At 37.8% G+C, this 26,647-nt stretch overlaps 2 protein-coding genes across 4 annotated transcripts; one reads left to right on the forward strand and one right to left on the reverse strand.

Moving 5' to 3' along the window:
- The first annotated feature begins 6,077 nt into the window (after positions 1-6,077).
- ncl (nucleolin) lies at positions 6,078-12,697 on the forward strand. Of its 3 annotated transcripts, XM_015373092.1 has the most exons (16): positions 6,078-6,246; positions 7,144-7,242; positions 7,325-7,433; positions 7,681-7,827; positions 8,245-8,604; positions 8,800-8,940; positions 9,075-9,155; positions 9,246-9,369; positions 9,575-9,711; positions 9,795-9,921; positions 10,024-10,160; positions 10,291-10,420; positions 10,685-10,827; positions 11,018-11,144; positions 11,441-11,700; positions 11,797-12,697. In XM_015373092.1, the coding sequence occupies exons 1-16, from the start codon at positions 6,229-6,231 to the stop codon at positions 11,859-11,861; spliced, it is 2,205 nt and encodes a 734-aa protein (XP_015228578.1). In that variant the 5' UTR covers positions 6,078-6,228; the 3' UTR covers positions 11,862-12,697. The 3 variants fall into 3 exon arrangements, with proteins under 3 accessions (XP_015228578.1, XP_015228580.1, XP_015228579.1); XM_015373094.1 differs by lacking the exon at positions 8,245-8,604 and having other exon boundaries at positions 11,797-12,696; XM_015373093.1 differs by lacking the exon at positions 7,681-7,827 and having other exon boundaries at positions 11,797-12,696.
- A 6,336-nt stretch (positions 12,698-19,033) lies between these two features.
- LOC107083650 (UDP-GlcNAc:betaGal beta-1,3-N-acetylglucosaminyltransferase 7-like) lies at positions 19,034-26,303 on the reverse strand. The gene is made up of 2 exons (XM_015373022.1): positions 26,075-26,303; positions 19,034-22,911 (listed from the first exon to the last, which is right to left on the reverse strand). Exon 2 carries the CDS (start codon positions 22,908-22,910, stop codon positions 21,657-21,659), a length of 1,254 nt encoding a protein of 417 aa, XP_015228508.1. The 5' UTR covers position 22,911; positions 26,075-26,303; the 3' UTR covers positions 19,034-21,656.
- Between the last annotated feature and the right edge of the window lie 344 nt (positions 26,304-26,647).

Below are 26,647 nucleotides of genomic sequence, written 5' to 3' on the forward strand. Positions count from 1 at the left end.
TATCTGGGCTTTGTATCTGAATGTGTGCATTTATGCTTTTGACTGGGTGAATATATGTCTACTATAAATTGATTTGAGTGCTCAGTATAAATTAATAAAGCTGTAAATATTTTGCCCATTTACCATATTCTGATGGCTACTTTCAGAGAAATATGTGTCACAAAGCTAAACTCTGAATGTTGTACAACCAGTCTCCAGCACCCGGTCTAATGGTTTTGGGATGCTGTAGAACAGGAAATGTTCATTATGAATGTGCTTAGTGACCAGAGGTGTAGCCAGAATTTTTTTAAAAGGGTGGCCAGGCAATAACGAGTGTACACTGAGAGGTGGCCGAAAGCGGATAGGCACCAGAACCTCACGGTCAACCTACACTTTTCCAACAGGAAAATTAACGAGTACAACTTCCATATTTTCAAAATAAAGACAAACTATACTTTCCTACAGCCTTTACTAACAAATAAACACATATATTTAAACATCCCTAATTTCTAGATAAAATGTATATAGTGGATAAAACTCAGTTTTGAGTTTTGGGGCGTAAATCAATCATCATTGTTATTACTTACCTACTTGTATCAATAAACATTCTGCATAGAATTGATATTTACAAGCACCGATATCTACATAAATTGATTATTTGATAGGTTTTTATTAAAATTGTTATTTATCTTTGATTTCACTGAAGACTCCTTGATGACTTGCAGAGACACATAATTTTCTCTTCACCCCATATAAGACAAAATCTAGTTCTGAAAAGAGAATGAATTCTGTACTTATCATCATTTATGTCAGTATATTGATGTGAATAATTAACCACAAAAAAATCAAATGTTTTGAATACGGCCCCCCATCTAGCTCTGCCCCTGCTTGTGACAGATCTGCAACAATTTTGTGATGTCGAGCAATATGGAGCAAAATACAAACAATTGGGTCATTTTTTGTCACAAAGCTTCTAAGCTGCTCCCAGGGCATAATAGAGTCATACCCTGCACTCCAAATGTTTATCTGATAGGTGGCTGGTTGGTTTATGATAGGAATCTTTAACTTTGGTCATTGGGACCCCCTGCATGGTTTTATTTTCTCCCTACCTCAACACACCTGACCTAAATGAATAGGAAATAAATGGCCTCTACAGGCCTTTGTGGCTGCTGAGGAGGTAATGCAATAATTTCATCCAGGTGTACAGCAGCAGACACGTCGAAAACATGAGCAACAGTGGGCCTTGAGGACCATGTTAAAAAAAAATCCTGGCCTATTCATTGTTCTCTGGTGTTTTAATGACAGCATGCACAAAACTTACTCTACCACTAGAGGGAGCTAGACAGCAGTGGTGAACAAATAAACCGAAACCCCTCCTCAAATGAATACTCTATATCTGGTATAAACAGGTTTTGATTTAAAGAAATAAGTTGCTATGTCAAGTATTTCTATGCATGCAAGCTTAACAATACAGAAATTACCTTTTAGATTTAATGAAACTCAAGTGGTTTGCTATTTTTTATTTTATTTTTTTTTTACATTCAGACATTAGTTAAAAATATATTTTATATCTTACAGCCTTGTAAAGGTATAGGAGTTCGGCTATAATGCAAGTTTTTTTTTTTTCTTTTTTAGTTTTTTAACTGAGAAGCAAATCAACATTTATTCTTTATTATTAGGACAAACTGGAATAAACTCCTGCATATAATCTGTTGTATCTGGGTGCAACTCTTGTCTCCATTTGTAAACAAGACACATTTTAATTTGTGTACAACATAAATGTTAACCACTGCAACAAATTTGATGCTAATGCCAGAATTTGATTCCGGCATTTGAGTGTGTTAGGACTTAGCTCCATTAGTGTTGATGCTGTTAGTGGCAAGGCCATTGACATATTGAGGAACATTAACATGATAGTTTATATTTAAATTTCTCTATGACGAATTTGGGTGGCTGCCCAGAAAATGTGTGTCTTCCTGTGATAAAGAAGGAAGATGCATAGATCCCTTTGGTATGCATCTATTTCTCTCACTAATGCCGTTATTTGCTGGGTGCACTTGGTTTAATTCACAAGCATGAGCTCTGAGAGGGGAGACGTATCTTGTGTGCTTTGCTGATTTATTAGAGAGGTTTGATACTTAGAGAAGGTTTCCAAATGACTGATGTGTGAAAACTTCCTGCTTGTGGTTTATTTTGCACAGACGAAACCAAAAAAAATTAAAAAAAAATTGCTTAGATTAAAAAGAAAGAGAAAAGCTAAAATAACATGTCTTAATCGGTAAATAATACAGGAAAATGAAAAGCACCGACTTAATCACATTAAGCTTTATCTTTCTGGTGTTCCTCCCAGAGTGAAGTAACATTGCAGGGTGAGTGAAATGCAATGCTGCCTCTGTGTGGTTTTCTGTGTCAATTACTCAGATGTTCTTTTCATATCTCCTGGCACCAGCACCATGAATTACTTGGTGCCTAGTAAAACAGTGGGGGCCAGATTTTTAAGATAAAGATAAAACAATATTTAAACAGAACCACCATATATGTAAAAATAAGATAGATAGACAGACAGACAGATAGACACACACACCTACCCACACACACACATACTCGTTCTGCTATATGTAGTGAGGACCATGTGTTGACTTCCATTCACTTCCATTGCTTTTCAGTCATTTTCAACTCTTTCTATGCCCTAACCCTAAACCTAACCATTACAAATGCATACCTCACCCTAACCCAATTGACACCTTAGCCCTAAACCTAACCATTAGCAAAATAGCATGTGAGGACCAGCAAAATTTCATCACTTTGCAACAACTGGTCCTCGAATTGATGGTGAAATTGGAAAAATGGTCCTCACTCTGAAGGTTACACAGGTACATCCACACACCCACGCAGGTAATGGCAGAAAAGCTAACACTCTCCACAGCAGACAGAAGATATGCAGCGTATTGCTGCAAACACTTAAGGACCTTAAGAAGTACAGTCCGCTCTGTCTCTTCTTGTAGACAGCTTCACAGTTGCTTCTTCAGTTTGTTGACCAGGTGAACACCAAGGTATTTATACTCCTCCATCCCTTCCCCGACAATGTTAATAGCATTTGACTTTTTCGTGTTTCTTCTGGAATCTACAATGATGTATCTTGGTTTGTTTACATTCAGGATTCAGGTTGACTAGCTCTCTGTTCTCAGCTTCTTGTCTGTCGAGTAATAATGACGCACAGGTTGGAATAATGCGACCTGGCAGTGCAGACACAGGTTGCATATGGGCAAAAAAAAATAAGGGTTCGGGTCACTCCAAGCTGCAGTGTGAATGTACCCTAAAACTTTACCTTTAATTCAAGGGTCTTCAACGTTTTCCAGGACAAGGACCCCAAAGTGATTGCGAGATGGAGCGGGGACCCCCTAATTATATATATTGTATGAAATTGTGTTATATCAAACTGCTCCTATTGTCTATTATATATAGAGTAATATAAAGAAAGCAATTTTGCACTGGGTCTACTAAGGTATTTCTAATTCTTGGTTGATGGGACAGGTGTTGTGAATGAATCGGTGCCCTGTTTGAAAGAGCTCCTGTGTTTCGCTGAATGTGTGCATTGATGACTGAAAGACATCTTCTGCCTCCATTTATTTGTTTACTACAGTGTGTTAAATTCATGTTCATGTGTATTTAAATACATTTCAATAAGTAGAAAAAAAATTGCAGGGGGGAATATAAAAACAAAGTCTAATCAACCAAAACGTTTGCGATCCTGGGTACTTTATAAAAGTCATCTAACATTAAAGTTATGTTGGAGGATGTTCTTTTTCCTGGTGGATCATCAAAATAAGTGGTCCTCCTATTTGTCAATCATTCTGGTGATATATTTAGGCTGTCCTACTTTCTCATTCCCATTTTCACTTACCAGATGTGAGTCTGACATCTGACTGTCTGACAAATCTTCTTTTGGAAAGTAAGCTTGTAAGAGCGATGCAAACAGCGTGCACGAGGAGAATTTGGCTTACACATGCTCTTGCACAAGTTTAACCCTTTCATGCATGAATTATGATAGTATATGTTATGAATTTTTTACCAAGTGTTTTTATTACTCTTTATGAATGAAAAAAACATTTTCATCAAGTTTTTTTTTTAAATATACTTTCTTCAGGGAGTTGGTAACATGTCCACTCGGGTGGACAACGCGCATTTGTGCAACTGATATAACCTTGTTTTGTTTTGTTTTGAAGAAAACTGTTGTTCACAAGATACATCTAAAAACATCGTCTGATCAACATACTTTTTAATGTATATTTCAAAATTGTGAAATGTATCACAGAACTGTAAAACAAATCAATTTAAACATTTTCAAAGCAAAGAACAGCTAAATGATAACGATAACATGTAACATGCCTCCAATTACGCATCTGCCTCCTGCTAATGACAACCTTTCTATCATTCAAATGTCCTCCAGCACATTATGACAGTTTCAGTGCAAAAAGATTATCTTGTATGGAAATTGGCAAAGCAACCAGGGCTCAAAGCCACAAGACACTGCATGCAGATATACTTTGTTTTTCGTGTGCAGGCAGAGTCATGGCATCTGTTTGCATTTCTTGCTTTAGAAAGCTGGGGCCAATGGTCTCCAGGACCAAACTTGATCTCAGGAGGGGGCTTTGACACTGCTCTACGCTTTTGTGGAGGTGGGGTGGCACTGGGTCTCCCTCGTTTTTGTGTCTGAGTGGAAACTGCATTTATTAGTGCGCGTGCTACAGACACCTTGAAATGCAGAAGGTCCTTCTTTTCTAATCCACACATTCTGTAGATGTGCCAGGCATTCACTACGGTCACATCCAAGAAGTGAAAGAACACTCAGATGTACCAGCGTTTGTTTTTGCGTCTGTGGGGATACATTGCAACACACCGATCCATGAGATCCACACCACCCATATGTTGATTGTATAGGGCCACAGAAAATGGCCGCTGGATGTTGAGCATCTTTTTTTCTTTCTTGCTCCATCTCTGGGCAAAATCTGGTTTGGGAATGACCAACACAGGAAGAGGCCATGTGAATCACTGAGCGTGTAACAGTGATGTTTTCAGTGTTAGTGACAACAGAGCAAGATCCTCTTCCTTCTTCTTTGAGTTTCTTTTCACTTTTCAGCTTCAGCTGTGCTCCCTGGAGCCTGTTGCTTCTACATGTGCCAGTGGCATAGATACTTTGCTCTTTCAATGCCTGAATAAGTGGAATGGTGCAAAAGAAATTGTCAAAAAACACCTTGTGATTCTTTTGCTGTATGTCATCACAAAGGCGCATGACGACATCTGCAACCATTCCCAAATCATAACGTGTTGCAAATCTGTCTGAAAACACATGATGTGTGACTGGATCGCACTTAAGATAGCAACCAGAATTTAGTTTGTAAAGAACACTAATAATAGCATTTGATTTGTTTTTTAAAAATACTGAAAAAATTCAATGACCTGTAATTATACCATATTTCCTTATCAGTATTTTTGATCGGACCCTTTTCTTGTATGGGAATAATAAAATAAAAGCAATAAAACAAAATGCAGAAATTTAATTTAAAAACAATAAAATCATGGCAAACTTGGTAACAAAGGCACGTGATTTCCTCCTATAGTCCTTTGATGCTATGTTTAAGTTTTTAAATGGGTTACAATTATCTAATAGACTAATAAATAGCATCATAACAAAAAAAAAGGAGAAAAATTAAACAATGTGCTTAGTGTTTTCCTGAGAGTAGGCGTTCACCACGTGTGAACGCGTCCATAGCATATTAACACCATGTGGTTTAACTGCATGGTTAAAACTGCGATTTATGAAAGCTGAGCTTTGCATACTGGACTTTGTTAAACTACTAACAGTTGCGTTAACGTCTGAATTTAAACACCTTTGATAGAATCACAACATAACATGATGTTTTTGGTATTTATAAGAGCAAAACTTGTGATAAAGGCAAAGGACTTTGACGCAGCCTGCTTCTTACTGAAGCAGCTTAAATTCTACGTCATACTGAAGGCGCAGGCACGATGCAAAGACGTCCGCTTCTGATTGGTTGAAACAGTCATGTGACTGGGCTGACGTGAACGCGCTGGGCAAGAGAGAAGCAGCCGCCGCGCTCCAGCCGTCCTTTTCAGTCTTGTCTTCTCCTGAGCTGATTCAACCACGTGCATGTACTAGTCGAACAGTTTATCGTCTTCAAACATCCAGATTCCAGTGTTTCATTGAAACACACAACACAAGTCACCATGGTGAAGTTAGCTAAGGTAAGAACATTTTTTTGTTTTTTTCCTGTTTTGCTGTACCAACACCCGCTTTTATATTATGCTGTGTACGCATAAGGCCTATAACGCCAAAAATTATTGCGTATTGGAAAGAGAAAAAAAAACGTATTCTAGGAGAAATACTCTAACAATTGGATGGGGTATATAGCTATTTTAGGTCTTGACAATCGATGGTATTGGATTATTTTCGCTAAACACGTTGATCTTTAGTCGAATATGTCCGTGTTTGTGGCCTAGCTTGGCCCGCTAACTGTAGCCCACTTTTCAAAATGGCTCACATGCTTCCCTCAGTCTGCCACAAGTGGAGACTTTACAAAAATTCTAACTTGAGTAGTAAAAACCCGGATTAAAACGTATACTTGTCGATTTTTTTTTCTTTTTAAAGGTAGCATATGCTACTGTAGCTTAAACCTAAGCCGTAGCTTTAGCTTGGGTCACGTTTTCAACGTTTTGTTCTGACTGCTGGCAAACTTGCTTCAGCTTCTGCCCACCATCCTAAAGATGGCGAGCGCGATATTTGGTTGTGTTTTAATTTATTGCTTTTAAATTTGCCAAATCACGTTAGTTTAATTTTGTTTAATCTTGGCCCACATGCTAGCTTGCCTGCCTCATGAGCCCCACGTGGGTGGATGCACGCTGTGAGTGACACACGAGGCAAGCAACCAAAACCAAGAGCCTTTACAACAGTGTAACAGCACGATTAACCTGACATATTGTTAATGTATTGGCAATAAATATTTAATTTAAAATGCATTCGTTGCATTAGACGGAATAGAATGGGAATTTTTTGTTTTTTTATTTTTTTAGTATTATGACAAATGCATTGCAGCAGTTACAACGATCTCTGTTAATCTATATACTGTTTTCATTTCCCCTTAGGCTGCAAATAAACAGGCTCAGAAGAAGAAAGCCCCTCCACCTAAACAGGTAGAGGAAGAGGAGGACTCTAGTGAAGAAGAAAGCAGTGAAGAGGAAGAGGTACTTTCCTTAAGTATTTGAATCCTCTTTCTTTCATTGTCTAAGCGACTCAAGCTCATTGTGTTTGTATTTTCTGTATTAGACTCCACCAGCAAAGGTTGCAAAGAAAGCGACCCCAGCAAAGAAGGCACCGGCTGCCAAGAACGGCGTCAATGCTAAAAAGGCACAAAGTGATGATGATGATGATTCAGGTATGCATTAAAAAAAACATTTTTCGTTGTCACCTTTTTACGTCCTTTGTCTTGTGTGCTTGAATCTTTCTGACTGAAGGTCTTTATTACTAGAATTTAAATCACAGGAATTAACTAACTCTCATCAGTACATTCGTTTTTAAGTTGAAGTACATTCACGTGGTTCACTGTAGTTGTACCAAGAAGCCACATGTTGTTACTGTAAGATCTTCAACACATCATCTGAAACCATCCTGTGGTTTGACAGAAGAGTCATCTGAGGAAGAGGCTCCTCCCCCTAAGAAGACACCTGCAAAATCCACACCTGCAAAAGCTAAAACACCTAACTCAAAGCCAGCTAAGGCAACCCCTGCAAAGGCAGAGGAGTCATCAGAAGAAGATGATGATGATGATGGTAGGTGGTACCAGAGTAGAAAAGGAAAGTTTCCAGCCCTTGAGGTCTAGGATGCCACACTTAATACATCTGCTTCAACACCAGAGTCAAGTGGCTGAATTATTTCCCGTCATGTAGTGAAATCCCCCAGATTTTTGTTGAGTCTGGTGTGTTGAAGTAGCCCATAATTTGGGAAACGCGTTCTTTAAAAAAAACTGTTGTCTAAACCTCCATTTCTTGGCATGCACGGGGTTGCCCATCCTCATGTGTGTAATGTACGGAGGGAAAGCAAATGCAGCGCTATGTCTTCGGTGCCGGTGTGTTTAATGTCTGCCGGTTCTATCCTCAATCGCTGCAACACTCCATGCATTTGCATCTTTGTATCTTCGCTTTGAATTTCTAACATTGTCATTAAAGATGAGATTCTTTCCTTTGCAGATGAGTCGGAAGAAGAAGCCCCGCCTCCCAAGAAGGGGGCCAAACAGCCAACAAAGCCCACCAAGGGTCCTGCAAAGCCCCCAGTAAAGGCCAAACCTGCAGAAGAGTCTTCTGATGAGGATGATTCTGAAGAAGAGGCTCCACCCCCTAAGAAGGCGACTCCTGCCAAGGCAGCTGCCAAGCCTGCAGCCAAGGCTGCTGCTGCTGAAGAGTCCTCTGAAGAGGAGGATGATGACGACGACGATTCAGAGGAAGAGGCTCCACCAGCAAAGAAGACTCCACCAGCTAAACCATCGGCAAAGGCAGCGGCTAAAGCACAGCCTGCTGAAGAGTCCTCTGAGGAGGAAGACGATGATGATGGTAAGACCAGGGCTACTTGCGTATGCCTTTAGAGTTAATGCATTTTAAATGAGTAGTTTATGATGATCAAAAGGGACTTAATACTGATACTGTATGATGTCAACCTTTTATATATCTGATGCAAGAGGGTCACGTTTGGTCTTGTTGTTATGCTCTGTGAAAAGATACTGACTACTTAAATGTTGTCCATTACAGACTCCGAAGAAGAGATGGACACCACTCCAGCTCCTAAGGCCGCAAAGGCAAAGAAAGCCGGAATGGTCAAGGCAAAGGAGGAGTCAGAAGAGGAGGATGACGATGAGGAAGATGAGGACGAGGAGGATGATGAAGAAGAGGGTAAGATTATGAAACATTTCACAATTATGCAAGTCTCTTCTTGTATGGGCTTTGATGTGCTCTGGGTTTGTCCACAAAGTAAATTATCTGTTTACCGGTTTTGATGTTTAATTTTTTTTTTTTGACCCAAACAGAAGCTCCAGTAAAACCTGCAAAGAGAAAAGCAGAAGGCAAAAAGGAGGCGCAGCCTGCCAAGAAAGCAAAGTCAGATGAAGGTAAAAAAAATTTTTTTTCAAGGCATTTTTTTAATGGCCATCTTTTTTCCATTTAATACATTTATAGCAAATTCTTTTTTTTATTTCTAGGATTCAGTTTATTTGTTGGAAACTTAAACAGTGACAAAGATTTTGAAGAGATCAAGGATGGGCTAAGGAAATTCTTCACAAAAAACAATGTTGAGGTCACTGATGTTCGGCTTGGGTCATCAAAGTAAGTAAATTTGAGTTTCTTTTGTTCTATTGAGCGCCTTTTTTTTTTTGTCTGGTTTGATGCTCTGATATTAACTTAGTTTGGTTAACTTTTTAAACTCTCATCCTAAATGTACACTTTTGTTTAGGTTTACCGCTCTGTACGTTACTTGTTTTTTTTATTTTTTATTATTCAGTAGGCTATAATGCATATTTTACCTTGATAGGAAATTCGGCTATGTCGACTGCGCAAGTGAGGAAGATCTCAACAAAGCACTTGAGCTCAACGGCAAGAAAGTGATGGGTCAGGAGGTGAAACTGGATAAGGCCCGTAGCAAAGAAACCTCTCAGGAGGGAAAGAAAGGTAATCGCCTGATCTATTACTTTCTATCTATTATTTAGTGGTATGATTTGTTTCTAATCCAAATTTTAAACATGTTTTCTCAGAGAGGGATGCCCGCACACTGTTTGTGAAAAACCTTCCTTACTCTGTAACAACTGATGAGCTGAGAGAGTTTTTTGAAAGTGCAGTTGACATCAGGTTACCTCAAGGCCAGGGCGGCTCAAGCAGGGGGTGAGTGTCTTATCACCATAGCCTTGATGCTACTTGATTCATCTATATTGTTTTAGTCAAAACGGTTTGAGTGACTGGTGCTTTAAAATTTTTCGTTCACAGAATTGCCTATATTGAGTTTAAGACTGAGGCTGAAGCAGAAAAGATGCTGGAAGAGGCCCAGGGTGCTGATCTCCAGGGGAGGTCCATAATGGTCGACTATGTCGGCGACAAGAGCCAGAAAGGAGCAAGGATGTCTTGTAAGCATTTAACAATTACTAGAATTCCGTTCACTTTATTTGGTGCAACTTGATGGTGATGAATTTAAAAAGCCATCTGGAACACTTTCCTTAAGCATGTTGGTCTTACCATTGCCTTGGTGTTTTGCAGCTTCAGGAGCTCCCAGCAAAACATTAGTGGTCAATAACCTTTCCTTCAGTGCCACTGAGGAAGTGCTGCAATCCGTTTTTGAGAAATCCGTCTCTATAAGGATTCCCCAACGAGATGGAAGACCTAAAGGGTAAATATTTGTGACTGGAGCTTCATGTTTAAAAAAAGAGCTGTTAACCTTCTCATGAGCTCCTGTTAATCTACTCTATGATTATACATGGATTCGCACGAGAAGCATAGTCAGTGCACAGTATGAATGGATTTTGCCCGTCTTTCATATGGGCACTACTATAGTCTGCTGTGCTACACATCAGAATTTCAGTCAACACCACCATGTTTTCTTTTTATTTTTCGGCAGAGCAGTTTACCCTAACGCTATCCTGTTTTTTTTTAGCTTTGCTTTTGTAGAATTTGAGAGCGCGGATGATGCCAAGGACGCTTTGGAAAACCTGAACCACACAGAAATAGAAGGTCGTTCAGTCCGCCTGGAGTTCAGTCAGAACAGCGGTGGAAGAGATGGAGGCAGAGGAAACTCTGGTATGTATTCACCACTAAAACTCAGTCTTCTACCATTTTTCTCAACCAGATATGATGAAAACTTGATCTCCTGAGACTTTGTGAAGATTCTAAGATAGTCAAGTCCTGATCCGGTCATTTGCTTTCGCTTATTTCACTCAGTTTTTGTCTAGATTGAATTTAACACCTTGTTTTTCTTCTTTTCTACCAGGTCCAACAAAAACTCTTTTTGTCAAGGGTCTTTCTGAGGACACAACAGATCAGACTCTGAAGGATTCCTTTGAATCGGCCGTTGCAGCCAGAATAGTTACAGACAGAGACACCGGTTCATCAAAGGGGTTAGTTTTCTTTATAGCCGAAATTTTGATGCTTCTGGTGATCAGCCATCTGTCTAGCTGTGGCAGTGTGACGATTCACACAGGAAGTAGAGTACACTCATATTTAAACAGATGGCTTTCTAGGTGGAAGCTGTCCATGTCTGATGTGAGACAGTTGTTTCTCAATGTAGAACTCAACGTGATCCTTATGGATTGATGTTGGCTTAATATTTAACATTATTACTTATTTAGCTTCCTCCTTTCTTTTTTAAGATGCCACCAAAGCACAAGTGTTAACTTTAGCTTTCTCTCTACAGTTTTGGTTTCGTGGACTTTGATAATGAAGACGATTGCAAGGCGGCAAAGGAAGCCATGGACGACGGTGAAATCAACGGCAGCAAAGTGACCCTGGACTACGCCAAGCCAAGGGGTGAAGGCGGCTTCAGAGGAGGCAGAGGTGGCGGCGGCGGAGGACGTGGAGGTTTCCGCGGAGGCCGTGGTGGGTTTGGCGGACGCGGTGGAGGCAGAGGAGGAGGAGGAAGGGGTGGACGCGGAGGCTTCCGTGGTGGTTTTGGAGGTAATTGGAGCACTTCAGGATGATCTCCATAAGTTCTTTGTTTGGTGTTTTGGTTAACTGCTCATCACTAACATGTTGGCTCTTGTTTAATTGTAGGTGGAAGAGGCGGCGGCGGATTTGGAGGCAAGCCCCAGGGGAAGAAAATCAAGTTTGATGACTAGATGTGGGGCTTAAATTTTTTTGTTTTGCAATGGACTCTGGCTTCATCAGTTTTCAGAGCCTTTGGACATTCCAGAAATCGTCAGTGATATTTAACTAGAATGGGGCATTTTAAGCCCTTTTATCTCAACCTCCCTCACCTGCTATGCCCTCCTGTGCCAGAATGGTACTACAGACCTTTTCAGCATATGTGCTACATGTGAGAACTGAAAGTCCCAAATGCAGACCTGCACCCCTTTCCTCCTAAGGGTTTTCAGAAGGAGTAAAATGGAATATCTCAGAAGCGGGCTAATGTTAAAAAGCTCGAGTGAGATATATTGTGTAAATTTAAACAGTTTGTATGTTTTCATTTTACCTTTTTTGTAAAAAAAGAATTTACACCTGTATCCATTTTTATTTTGTTTGTTTTAAGTTTTCTTTAGTTGAATTTAAATATGAAATTATTCATGTTTTCATGGTTCATGTCCCGGTTAATAGATGGGGATTAGTCGCTGAGCAGGGTCTGTGGATGCTCAGCCGCTGTTTCTAAGCGTTGTCTGACCTAATTCTGTTTCCCCATCTTAAGATTTTCACTTGATAAAAATAAACCTTACAGGGCCTAACTTTTTTTTTTTATTGTGTGAAAATAACTGTTTGGCTTGAGCTGTTCAATCATTAAATGGGTTGTTTACAGAAATTAAAGAAAGTAAACATGTTTTTAAAAAAGACCTTGAAAGCAAAGTGATTGATGTTCCTAGACTCTGATGCAGTGGGGAATTTGACCTGAGTATTTTATAGGACTGGATAAGTTTTATTTAATTTTTTTGGCTTTTCCTGGCCCTTTTATTTCTTACACCTAGCTGTCATTCATTCATACATTCATCCTGGCTCATCAGACAGTTTAATATTAGTTTTAAAGTCTTGTTTTCTAGCCATGTTATAGCTTGACTGTATTTAAATTACCTTAAGTTCCTTATATAAAGAAAAAAAAATCTTAATGGCCACCAAGAGTTTTTTTTTTTATAAACTTGGGTCTTTGGATGTATGAACTCATTTTTATGGTTGATTCAATTCCTGGTAGTTGGGACAGTTTAAGTTGGCCAAGTTTAACAGCCGCTGAAGGATGGCGGTGTGTCATTTAACATCCCTGTTTCTACAGTTATGGGGTCTTGAGAGGTTCTGTAAAGTGAAATCAATAGATTTTTCTATTTTCATATCGATTCTGAAGAATCATGCCGTTATTTTTTTCGGTTCCAATGCTTTATTTTGCTTTTCTGTGAAGTATGAACGCTGCAAAATTTCCATCTGGAAATTAAGATTGAGGTGTAGGTTTTATGAAAACTACATTTATAAGGGTTTCTCCAGCTAGAAGATGGGAAAACACTAACCAGGAGATGGCGCCATAGCAGCAGTCATTAGGAACATGGATAAAGGCCCATCTTTTTCACCTGCTTCATCCCTTTGAGCTCTGAATAGATCTCTGTAGAACAAACTAAAGGCTCTAAGAAAGTGCTAACAGCTTTGCTTCCAGGTTCTTTAGGTGGTGGGGTAAGCTTAGTAACTACCGGTAGTACGGTTTGTCAGTATACTTTAAAAAAGCTTATCTACTACACAGTGAACATGATGTGTTACAGAATGTAATGTTTATATAAACTAGTTAATGGGAATTTAAAAGCAAGCAGAAAATGTTTTTGCATTCCCTTGAGATTTGACTAATATAGACAATGTGGTCCCTAGTGGAGAGAGACGACCTCTTTAATTTATTGGAGGTCTCATGGTTTCCTGTGCTTCTTGCAGAAAATTTTCTCCCATTGAAGTTCCAGGATAAACTATATTTCTGCATAAAGTTGCCAGTGACCAAATATTGAAGTACAAACTTTGTTACTGTACTTTAATCTTTACTTTAATCCATTACCTATTTTTCTTCCTACTTCTGACTTCTACTCATTACATTTTCACACAAGTATCTGTACTTTCTATTCCTTACATTCAAAAAAAAAAAGTTACTTCTTACTCTTGGCTTCAGTTTAATGTTTAAATATATTTTACGCCATGTGCGCCATCCAATGCAAAACATTGCCGCCATCCACATCTAGTAAAAACTAGTGTAATTGGATGAGTCATATAATGCAAACACGCATTGGTTAGCTAAAGGAAATGATCAGAAGCAAGCAGGCGTTCTTCAAACTGCAAACGTGAATTGTCTATGCCATGCTACAATATCGGATTCAGAAAAAGATGTTGAAATGTCTGAAAGGTCGGACACAGGCGAGAGCGTATCAGGAGATGGAGACCAACAAGACCTCCCTCATCCATGGCCCTATCTCTAAGAATTTGTCGAAATAGACGAATAACTGAGCTTTCAATTCATATAGTGGCATCTGGCTGTTTTTTTAAGGTTACTTTATACTTTAAGTAGTTTTTGGAGCACATACTTCCCTTCTACACACATTTCACTTTTACTTGAGGTCAAGAGATCAAGTTGATACTTGAACTTTTACCATAGAGTTTTTTTTTATTCCAATATCTATACTTCTACTTAAGTAACAAATGTGTGTGCTTTAGACACCACTGATCATTTTTAGAGTTAAGGTTCAGTGTTTCAGGTTTGCATCCTCTTTCATCAGCCTACTCACTATTTCGTTTTGTTTTTGGTCAAGATTTGAATCCATGGTTGGTTTAACCATTGTACCATATGCCATCATCCCGGTGCTGATCAAACCATATTTGTCCACAGAGATAAACGCCTCTGTGTATAAAAAATGTACCTGAAAGCAAACAATAACTTTAATTTTTTGTGGAACAAGTGTATTAGCTGAGATGTATCCTTAACCTTAGTGTTCCTGTGAGAAGAGGATAACAACATAATCAGCTGTGACCCTGTGATTTGGCAGACATCTTGGCAGGTCCTTCTTGTCAGTGACAAACTGCAGAGCAGTCATATGATTGGCTGTTGGAGCGGAACGGGCATCTTTGTTGTTAAAAGTTGCCTGGGCAAAGGCACTGATAAAGGAACCAATGAATAACTCCGTTTAGAGGTCTGTTGCCACTGCCCCCTACTAAAAAACTGACGAAGCTCATGGCATCTCTTCTGTTTGGCAATGTGTGTCAGAAATCTTTCCTCTCTTTTCTGTGTCACCTAGTAAGGCTGATACCAGCCCAACTCTTTAAGAAAAAATATCATTGGCTTCTTTGTTTTATCCAAATCACAATGCTTGTGTTGCATTAAGTTATCTGTAGAGTAACATTACTGTGGTGATTATATAAATGCCTTGCAAAAATAGGCATTTCCTTGCACTTATTCCCATTTTGTCAAGTCATACTTCTACAGGAGGGTGAACCTCTGTTTTATATTCATCCTCATCAGGTTTTTATTCTCCAACTGTATTAAGCTCCATGCAAGTTTTCAACAAACCTGTTAAGCTTTTAGCCCCCTGCTAAAGAAAATAGCCCCTAAGCATGATTCCACCTCTACCATGTTTTGCAGCATTCTGTTCAGTTGTCATGCCATTCAACCGGATACATTTTTCTGCATGATTGATGTGTCCCCTTCCTGAATCATGATAAACTCTAATTGGGGTTTGTAATTACTTTTTCCGACGGTGGATTTATTCATATCCACACAGGCCAGATTTGTAAAGTACTGGTTCTATGTAGTTACTCTAGAGTAACAGGGGGTCTAGGTGCTGCTTTTTTTATTAACCTGCAAATTTCAGGAAGCAACATGTCTCTGTTTCCCTTACCTGTCGTGTTCCTCGAACTTCATTACTCTGTTCACTAATATTTTGGGACAAGTCTTTGAGGTCCTGTTTAATCTAAGTATAAACACAGTTTAAGTCACCTTTGGTTTGACTTATTAGGTGACTTTTGAGCAACTGGATTAAAGGCAGTAAACACTGAACACCATCTTTTTAAGGTTTTAGTGTTAAACATAAAGTTGAAAAATGTATTACTTTCATTTAACCTGTGATGGTCTATTAGTTATAATAACATACATTAACCCTATAATGCCAAATGTATCATATTTGATACATACAGTTTCTGAAATGTTTTGCGTCTGACACCTTTTGCATAATTTAATGGTAAAAACTTTGCTCAAAATCCTATTGTACACAATTAGATATACCTGATAACAGCCAGCAGAAGACTACACAAAAAATAATCTTGACTTTTCGCATAGTAATAAATTATTAATATCAAAAATGTATTTCTGTTTTTTCTTTTTACATATTTTGTTAAAAGGCCAAATAAGGACTTCAAACCATTCTTGGATCGAGCTTTAAAGGGTTAAGATTTTGGTTATAGGAGGCAATAAGGGAAAAGGTACTTAAAACAAATTTCCAAGGCATTGTTACTGATGGAAAAGAATGCAGTTAAAGTAACTCATGTTTGTGACTGAGTGCTGTAATTATATTTTTGTTGTGATGGTGCTACATTTGTGAATCATGCAGAAAGAGATGAAGATCTATGATTTTGATTTAGTTCAAGTCAGTAGAGATCCTACGTTTTTCTCTATTTTTCTATCAGAGTGTTTGTAGAAATAATTAAGCTCCAGAATAAACAATAAAATTTCTACACAAAGCCTTGCCAGGAGCCTTGCTCTATGACAAGGCTTTTTAAAGAAAGTAGAGGTTTAGTGTGAAAGTTTGCATCCTCATCTAACTGACTCTGACCTGGATGACATTAAAGGCTTCTTCTAATGGCTAACTACGCTGGTCTGGATGCTGGCTGTGTATTTGCCTGAGCAAACATCCTCACTAACGTGAGAAATTTTCAGCACCACTTGATGAGTCAGTTCCATCAGTTTTGTTAATACCACTTAAGCATTACCAACTTCGCAACCAGTTTGTTTTGTTACCATTAGGCAATGAACCTTTTCAAGTTTTTTTTTTTTTTGCTTCATTTTTTCCATTTATTTTATAGAACCAATTTGCATAATGATCAAAATAGGCTGCTCTCAGCTTGAAATGCTGTTTAATACAAATATTTTTTCCAATTTAGAAAACCACAATGCAATATGAAATAAATATGATTTATATACATGTAATTTATTTATATATATGTAATTTATATATATATATATATATATATTTTATAAGTTCCACACAGGAAAAGCAAGTTGTAAATGTTGTATTGCCTTATTTTTTTTCATACTTTTTGTACAAGAGGCAGACCTTTGGCAAACATTTAAGGCACATTGGTAGAACTTTTATTTCAGTTATTGGCTCTGTTTTGTTTTTTGTTTAGCCAATTTTTCTGCCTAGTTCTCATAGAAACATTACAGCATCTTGTTCCAGTTTGTTCCGAAAAAACAGGGAAGTAAACAAATAAGTAATCATCTTGTCATAAAACAGGTTTATTTAACATAAAAAGTACTCCTATTTCAGAGCTTCTTAGTTCCCTTTGTGGGTCTGCTTCTGTCTTCTCAAACCCACAGTCAGTGAAAGCAGAATATCGCTCACACTGAACCTGCTTCTGCTCTAAGTTTCTTCTCATTTAAAGAGAGTTCTCCTCTTTGGCTTGCTTGAAGGATTGCTGAAAACTCACTGGCACTGCAAGTTATCATGCAAGTTGTCATCAAGGACGAGTGCATTCTGCAAAGTCAATGACTATATTCAATCAGCTGGGCCATGGAAAGGGTATGGCACACATTGATATGTTTCTCCCTGTCAGGAACTCTGGTTAGGTCAATTAACCTCTTAGTCAGATCTTTGAACTAGAAATCCACCTTTTGTTTGTATAACTGGCCACAGACTGATTGCTAATGTTGTAAAAAACTGTTTCTCCTATTTTTTTGGTTACTCAACTTTCTGGCCATGGGTGCTGAATCCTCTCCTCTCCTAGTGAGGTCTCCATATTCCCTGACAACCAAGCTACGGTAGGTTTTATGATTTCAACATATTGTTGAATTTACGCAACTCTGTTAAAAAGGTCAGTGCCGTGTTGTCAAAAGAACAAGACCATGATGAATCATTTGAAATTCATCCAGATATATTGTGGCATATTTCCTGTGCCGTTGTTTGAGGAAGATAAATCTGTAGCAGTAAAAACAATAAAAAGGTGCAACGGCCCCTGTGCACATTGTGAAACAAATTCTTCAGAGCAGATTTAGATTTAATCTCAGAGGCCAGTCTTGTGTGATCTGTGTTTGCCCACTGCTTGAAAAAACAATAAGGTTGTGAGGATAACTCATGTTCATGACCCATTTTTTGGTGACCTATTTGATTTTGAATCAGATATAGTTTTTATAGATACTAAGTAATTCCTAAACTTTTATCTTTCTCTCATGAGGTCAGACTCATCGTGAGATTAAACAAATAAATTCCTTCATCAATCTTACCTTTTAGAACAACTGAAAGCTTAGAGTATGTTTTTTTTTTTTTTTTTTGGCTGCACATATCTGCATCTGCCTTTAAAAATACCTAAGCATCACCTAAAGAAAACTAACCCAAGAGAAACATAAAATATTTGTATGTTTAACAGGCATGATGGTCTTGGCACTGTTTATTCATTTGATATTTTAGGTATCAAAGAAAGCTTTTTTTTATTTCTTTAAACTTTACCTTAAGATATTTTTGAGCTTTTAAAGTGGATTTGTGGGAAAGATTTCACATTACTAAAAAAAAAAAGTTTACACCACAAGATCTAGCATCTTTATGATGATTTGTACACGTTTGACTGTCTCTTTCATTTAGCCTTTTTGCATTCAATTATTTCCCGGCTGGCCCAATAATCAAACAGTATGATGTTGTTTTACCAAAGGATTTGGAGTATTAGAGGGGCAAAGTAAAGTAAACAGTTATGGTTTCATGAGATATGTTCTAATCATGTCTAGTTGTATCGCAAAAGCAAAAAGCCGTTGGAGAAAAGTAAAGACAGATAGTCAAAAATTAGTACCGGTAACAATAAAAGTACTTTTCAGACTTGCAGATATTTGGAGTCATAACTTTATACTCTATCATGTCTATCAAAGAAGTAACACAAACCCAGAGCTTATTTAAATGTGTGAAAGTAAAAATTGGTGCCCTCTTACACAGTAACTAACCTTTGTGGCTTGTGTATTTTTGGAACATGATGCTGACTTTAGTCCAAAACTTTTCTATTATCCGGTCTCTATAACAAAGTGAACAAACATGTCTTTTACCCAAATTCAAATCATACTACTAATGATTTGAATAAAATACTCACCTGACTAAAAATAGACACAATAAACAATAGGAACTCACTTTATTGGGCATTATCTGATAAGGCATCCCGAAAATGTCTAATAAGAGAGATAATTCAGCTCGGAGGGTGTACATTAACATTGGCTATAAAACAAGAGATGGTTCAACTATTTGAAATCCAAGCTACTGCTTTGGCAAGAGCAGTCATATGAAACACAGTATAAAGATGATCCAGTTTCTGTATGGCTCCATTGTTCTTGGGCCCAAGGCGGAGGGTATTTCTTTTGTTTGGTAAAGTGTATTTCCTGCTCTACTGATAGTATCGGTTTGGTGAAAACAAAGATAGTATTAGATATTGATCAAAATAGAATTGAGACCAAGGTTGACACTTCTAGTATGTGCTGTAAAACATATGCTTTTGTTACGCTTTTTATTAATGTCATGGGTTAACTTTTGTTATGTAAGCCACATCAACACAAAAAAAGTGAATTTAGGAGACATTCTTAACTTTATTGTGAAAATGTTTATTTACAAATGATCTCCCATCTGTCTGTCTGTCTCTCTGTTTATCTATCGCTGTCACTTGGAGTTAAATGACAGACGTTTAAATAAATTTAAAACACCAATGTTTGCCCGCTTCTCTCATTGGAGAAGGAACAAAAGCCACAAACTCGTACCAACAGTTTGAAATTCACAGTTATTGTCACCTCTCCCTAATAAATTCAAGTCAAGTATATCAGCAGGTTTAAATCCAAAGATTTAACATGCTTAACAAGTACAATTTGTTTTCTTTTAAGTTTACAGTAATATGCATCCAGTAGATTTCTAGATTAAATCAAAGACATTTCAAAGCAAAAGGAAAATACATTCTGTTAGAAATGTTTAAGTGATTTTAAAAAATTATTCTGGAACAATCATTTGAATCGGCTGAGAAAATTACCTTTGATGTAGACAATAACATTTCCCCAATGAGATCCAAACATATCAACTAAAACGCGTCTGATTATCTTACGTAAAAATAAACTCTGACAACATAAAAAGGGTTGGGCTTTAACTGTTCCTAAATCAAGCAGTTAAGATTACTATTTAAAAAGTAAAATAAATGTAAGATTTTTCTTCACATTGTAGTCACCGCAGTAAAACAGACTAAACTTATTAACCACTAATTCTTTTAAAATGAAGTTGGTTCAAAACTTGGTTTATTAGAAGACTTTGTAAGTAAGCAAATCTGCATTTTTTTCAACATTTTCTATTAGTTTTATTCTATATGTTCAAATAGTTTTTTTAAACAACTGAAAAAAAAGGAAAGGATGGTTCATTTTAATTCCCTAAATTATTCAACTTGTACACAGTAAGGTCCCTTTACTTGAAAAATTTTTTAATTATTAAGTGTAAAATAAATATAAAATCGTCCAATTTTACTGCCCAGATTGGTTACACTCAAAGAAAAAAAAAACCATGGCACATGTCTAACTTGATTAAGTTAACATCAATGATTTCTGGCTTTCTTGTCCAAATACTGCTCCCGTACATATGCTTTTTCTTTTTTTTATGTCAGAGCTGGAAGTGTGCTATTTGTAGGCACTTTGGATTTTTCTATAAAACAATTGCACACATAATGTGGTCAAATCAATATGAGCTAAATCCTTCTTTCATTGTTTGAAAAACCTAAAGTGAAGGAAAATGCATTTCCCCCCCTTATATTGCCACTATTTCGCTTCAACCCGCATCATTTTTTCTACCACTTGTAACTTGCAAGTAGAACAGGATATGACCTCATTCCCAGATCTTACCCCAAACTTCCAAAACAAAATTAAGCATTACAGAATGATTAATGTAGATTTACTATACTTTGTCATTTTAAATAAATTATTTAAACAAAACTTCATTCTTGCCTTTAAAACTTTGGTAAACAAAAAAGAGGGTAGACATTTAAGATGACGTTAAGCCAGCCTAGTTTTAGCAAAGAATCTAGCTGTTTTATTTTGACAGAAAGCCAAGTAGTTTATAATCCTATTGTTAAAAAGCTGTTTGGATTTTTTTAAGTTAAGCTTTCCTTTGCCTAAGTTGAAATTATTTACTAATATTTACTGTAGAGCATGAGGGACCTTGATGTCAAACAAAAAATGTGCGACTTCTACTTTTATGCAGATGAATGTTTTTTTCTTTAATTGCTCTCTGAAATTGCAGAAGGTGCTTTTGAATATGTGCTGCTTGTACTTTTGAAATGTAAGTTTATTAATTGGTAGAATTGTTGTTCGAATAACGGAAAGTGTGAGGAGGAAGGCATGTATGACTGCTTCAGACGAGGTGAGAGCATGTTTGAACATTCACAGGCGAGCCCACAGCACCATATTAAATAGCAGAAAAATGATAAATGCTGTCTCTGAATTTGAGTGCCAACATAGTACATACATAAAAACTTACAAATCTTCATAAAGTTTTAGAAATTGCAATAATTTACTTGACATTTGAAGAAACTCCTCTAGAACACCCATTGCTGCTCAGAATCAGCAAATTAAATATTGACTTTGTCTCTCCACATAAAGGAGAGTTTCCATAAAAGTTTGCTTTCTCCTTTGCTGCATTTGCAGCACAGTATTTGCCGTTCCCTGTGGTAAAGTTCAGCTTTAGTCCTTTGTTCTCCTGGAGCTATAGGAGTTCCACTTTCTTTGAACAGTTCAGGTCACTGTTGACCAGATACCACATGTGCATGAGGTCCGATGGTAGGAGCTTGTGCACCACTATCATGTTTTTGAAGAAACAAGGCTCCCGGTTCATTTTACTATTTTTGTTTTTCACCAGGCCAAATGTCTTGAAGGCGTTGTGTTTTACTGGCGTGACCTGCAGTGCCTCCAGACACATCCCCAAGAACACATCGTCGATGGGGTACAGCTCAAGGGTCTCAGCGGCCCAGTGAAGCCTCCTCGCCAGCATCCCATGCATGAGAAACCCCCCGCCCCCAGCATACGGCGGGTAATAGGTTTTATTATACAAAGCCTGGGGGATGTAATATTTGTTTTCCTTCTTACGGATGGGCTTAGCCTTGAAGATCACGTCCCCTATGAATAGGTTTTTGTCATGGCTGCTGTCTTGAAGGAACTCAAAAATGTTCTCAACGCTCACAAACACGTCGTCATCCCCCTTGAAGACATATTGCACTCTTGGGCAGTAGGTATGGAACCACTTGAGAAAGTGAGTCTCTTTCAGTGTCAGATTGAAAAAACTGTCTAAGAAGTCCCACTGAAGAATATCTCCATATATATAGTCTTCATACTCTACTAGTTTTTGATGGTTAGCTCTTTCTGCCTCATTTGAAGGCTTCCCAAGTAGAAAGAGGGTTTTTATCCTCTTACCGTTGATCACTTGCTCCTTTCCCCAAGTTTTTCTAATAACTTCTCTACGGTCATGCTGGGTAGCCACTGATTTAATCACCATGAGCAAATAAATCTCCCCTGTGCACTTTTCTTGGTGGTTGAGAATCATGGGGAAGAAGCGGCAGTGGCGATAAAGCAAGAACTGTCTAAAGTTCTCTTCAAGTCCTTGGAACCACGCTTGGCTTGAGAAGTTGAGGTTGGCACTGCAGTTGGAGCTGGTTATGTCCCAGCTACCAGGGCTGATGTTGTCTGTAAACTTGGGCTCCTCTGGGGTGGCCCAGGCATTGGTCTGTGGCTTCTGCCTACCAACCTTCCAGAAGCTCTTAAACCCCAGGAGTGAGGGAGTTTTTTTCTCTGGGGGGGCTTCAGGGTCAGATAGCTGGGAAAGATGCATGCGAGCCTGGCGCTCCAGCTCAAAAGGAGCCCCCATGTTGATGCTGCTCCTCTGGACAACGGTAACTGCCACCACAGCCAGGAGGAACATGGCACACACCCTCTTGTACACTCTCCATCGGTCTCTGTTGTTCATTCTACAGGAAGTCAAGAGTAAAAGACAAAATTAGGATTTTTTTTTAACATAATAAATATCATTACATTTTTTAATATTTAGTAAGGTCACTAAGAGAATCAATCTGACCAATTTCAGCCATGTCTTTGTGGATTAAAATGTCATAACCTCGTACCCGGAGGTTGTTTCAGAGAGGCAGGTAACTATCTTACCCAGTCAGTGGGTAAAAAAAAATAGGTCATTACAGAGGAAAGAAGGCAAAACAGCATCACACACACTCACGGCAAAAACGATCTAGAAATAAGTTAAAAATAAGCTCTTGAATTCATTGTATTTGCCAATAGAATGAGTAGCGTTATTCTTAGATTAAGATTATTAGATGATATGCAATTGAAATAAGGCAATGCATTTTTTGTGTGCCAATTTTAAAAGAAAATAACCTCCAACAAACAAAAAAAAAAAGAAAATTAAAATCAATTAACTGGACTTTGTTTTCAAGTATGAACACATTTCTACTCCTATCCAAGAAGCGAAATGGAAGCAAAATGTCAGGAATAGCGTTGACATCGTGGTTTTATGCAGTAACCCAACAAGGCCTATTTCTGACATAAAACCTCAAACTCAACGCTATCCATGACATTTTGAATTGAAAAAGCTTCCTGGGTGGTAAGCAAAACGTCTTAAAACTTGGAAACAAAGCATGGTGGATTGTTTATAATTTTCTTTTTTTGAAATGACTATGATCTGGATAACTGAGAATCTCAACCAGCATATTCCACTGGCAAAGTCTCTCACTTACCTCCTCAATTCAAGGAAAATGCACTCATTTTAAGAAAAAAAAAGACTTATTTAGATTTCAGTTTTTTTGCAGTGGGTCATTTAGAGAGAATTATTCACCACTACATTCAAAAAATAGAACAGGAAATTACTGCTGCAAGAAGACAGCAGTGCTTCCCCATGCAGACCAATGACCAAAAAAAAGAATCAAATCAAGAAATAAATAAGCATGGCATGTGAATGTGGTCAACCAAATTACTCTAAATATTTTGAAATAAATTCCAATGAATAAATAAAACCACAAGCATGTAACTGAATCTTGGTATAAATACAGCTATTCTGGGAAAGCCTGTGAGATTTGCGAGGAAACATTAGGGATCAAGTAGCATCACGCAGATACAGAAAGACCTGAGCTACAAAACCTACCAACACATGACCGTCTCCCTAAGAGTACGGATTTGGCAAGGGGAACATTACTCAGATTAGCAACAAAGATGCCTATAGTAACTCACTGAGAGCTAAAATCCAGAGTTCAGGTGGGAGAAACTGTTTACACTAGTATTTTGCTCTTCAGGCCTTTGTGAGAGAACAGCAAATGAAAAAAAAAAAACTGTTGAAAAGGGAATAAGACATCCCATTTGTAAGCTACAAAAAGGACAAACAAAATATATAGAAGACGGTTCTCTGGTCAGAAAAGACTCATAATTAACACTGACCAGTGTTCTAAATAAATTATGATCTAAAAAAGCTTTAAAATTTTTTGCTAAAAAAAACCCTGTTTCGTACCAACATTGTAGCAGTCTTAAGACTTACAATCTTCTCAACTTTGATAAATTTAATTACCTTATATTTGCTTGCATGGTTTATAAAGTACTCAATGCACTTGCGCCACCGCCACCGAATTCATAAAACTGAAATCCTCTTCTGGCAAACCCACTCAGTCTATGACTAGAGGCCTTCAGATGGACCACCAGATTGTTCTTTCAGTCCAGAGCAGTAACATCTGTAACAGCATCCCTCTCACTATCATAGAATCCTCCATTTTTAACACATTCAGAACTCAGTTAGAAAACTGGTCCAAATCAAATCAACAATGTGCTCATTAGACCATACTGCATGACTCAGCCAAATGTTAGGATCGAGTGTTACCTTGTTAAGGGTCCCTTAACAATCATAGACAGGTTTCGGGTATTACAGGAGACAATCCCCCCCTTTTAACGACTGACCTTCAGAATCATAGACAGGTTTCATGTATTACAGGCAAACAATGGAACCAAACGACCCATTCATCGGGTCCATTTGCATGTTTCCAAGCAAGGCCTTGTCTATATATAGACTCAAATTCACTGCGGATCCAGACATTTGAATTGAGAATTGGTTTCAAATCTTTGAAACCAAGTCCAGTGGATTTTTGGGAATTTTTTTTTACTTTTATGGAATGACTTTGACCTGGGTGACTGAGAATCTTCATCAGCATATTATCCTCTATTTATTTGGGTTATTTATGAAGTACAATATTAAGTCAGAGAATGCTGTGTTAAAGCACAGTTTGAGTGTCTTCATAAGTAGTAAGCAAAGGAAAAGTAAGTACAGTTTATGTTATCAGAAAACAGACAAGGACACGCTGAAAAAAAGCAAACATCTGTGAAAATAAAGGACAGATTGTGTTCTGCATAATGTCTCTTTTTGGTCATTTGAACATCAACAATGAAGATAATCACAGTGGAACACACGATATGAAGCCTTTAAAGTCTAACTAGTATCAAGGTCTTCTGTAAGAACATGTGGAATGCGCTAAAGATTCTCACATTTCCATAATGCCATACCGGGGGCCGCTTCTTTCAGGACCACTGGGACATTCCCACCCAAGTGGGTCCCCTTACCTCTGAGGGGTCTTTTCTTGCCCACCCACCCAAACTAATACATTCAATGCAATTCGAGGAAAGCAATGCTAAGACTGAAAAATAAAACAGATGCTTAACTTTTCCTAAGTCACAATCGAGCAAAAAAGAAACCTATTTTTTTAAAATTCAAACACATTTCAAACAAGAGCCACAAAAAACAAAACAGTCAAACAAAAAACTAAACTCAAAGAAAACAAAAAACAAAATAACATTTCAAATAGTTACATAAAAACTGTTAATTTTTAAATCAAATGTAGAACTTGGAACACCGACTGTCCACATAAGCAATTCTTGCTCTAACATTTCTATCTAATGTGTTTAGTTTTTATTTTACCAATACAGACACTGATCTCCCTCTGACTGCCTGTCCCGTTTCCCATAATTGGGACATTCATATTTGGCACATGGTGCAGAAAAAGCCAAATTAATATTGAAACATTAAAACCAGCATTAAAACCTAATAACTGAGTCACCATCTTTAGCGAAAGAAAATGTTAAACTTACCTGTACTTTCTTCTGCTTTAGATGAGGATACCGCTTAAATAACGCAGAGCAGATTTGGATTATTTCTCCTTTTAAATTCTTATATTTTATTCTTCTCAGTGGAACTGCTTTTCTTTTTGCTTTTTCTAAAAAATCCTTTGAATCGAATCGGTGGTGAATGAGGAAGCAGCCGCAGAAAACAAGAGATTTTCCATGTGAAGGGTTTCCTTTGCGCACTGGGGTCTCTGCGCCTTCAGCGCTCACTACTGCGGTCTGCTGGAGCGCTGAGCCGCTTTTATAGGCTGCGCTACGTAGGGCACGTGTAACAGGATGTGGGAAGCTGAATGGCCATACGCTATCATGGCATTCAGTCACAAGTTACAAAAGCCCCTTAAGACAAACCAAACATTCATGTTACCGTTTCAAATGTTTAGATAGTCTTACAGGGAAAAGGAGCTTCGCCTGGAAATCAAACTTAAAGTCGTAGGGAAATCCTTTTTAAATGTCAAATCATTCTGGCTTAAACATGTAAATCTACTCTTTATCAGATGATATTGTCCCAAAATTTAGAACATTTCTTTAAAAAAAAAAAAT

This window comes from Cyprinodon variegatus, unplaced genomic scaffold, assembly GCF_000732505.1.
Source record: "Cyprinodon variegatus isolate N-32 unplaced genomic scaffold, C_variegatus-1.0 Scaffold80, whole genome shotgun sequence".
In the NCBI taxonomy this organism is placed as follows: domain Eukaryota; kingdom Metazoa; phylum Chordata; class Actinopteri; order Cyprinodontiformes; family Cyprinodontidae; genus Cyprinodon; species Cyprinodon variegatus.

Excerpts from the sequence above, each read along its gene's own strand:
- ncl (XM_015373092.1), top strand. Across the intron at positions 7,828-8,244 it reads AGAAGATGATGATGATGATG|ATGAGTCGGAAGAAGAAGCC; the intron begins GTAGGTGGTACC and ends TTTCCTTTGCAG. Across the intron at positions 10,828-11,017 it reads TGGAGGCAGAGGAAACTCTG|GTCCAACAAAAACTCTTTTT; the intron begins GTATGTATTCAC and ends CTTTTCTACCAG.
- LOC107083650 (XM_015373022.1), bottom strand. The coding sequence starts at position 22,910 with ATGAACAACAGAGACCGATGGAGAGTGTACAAGAGGGTGTGTGCCATG.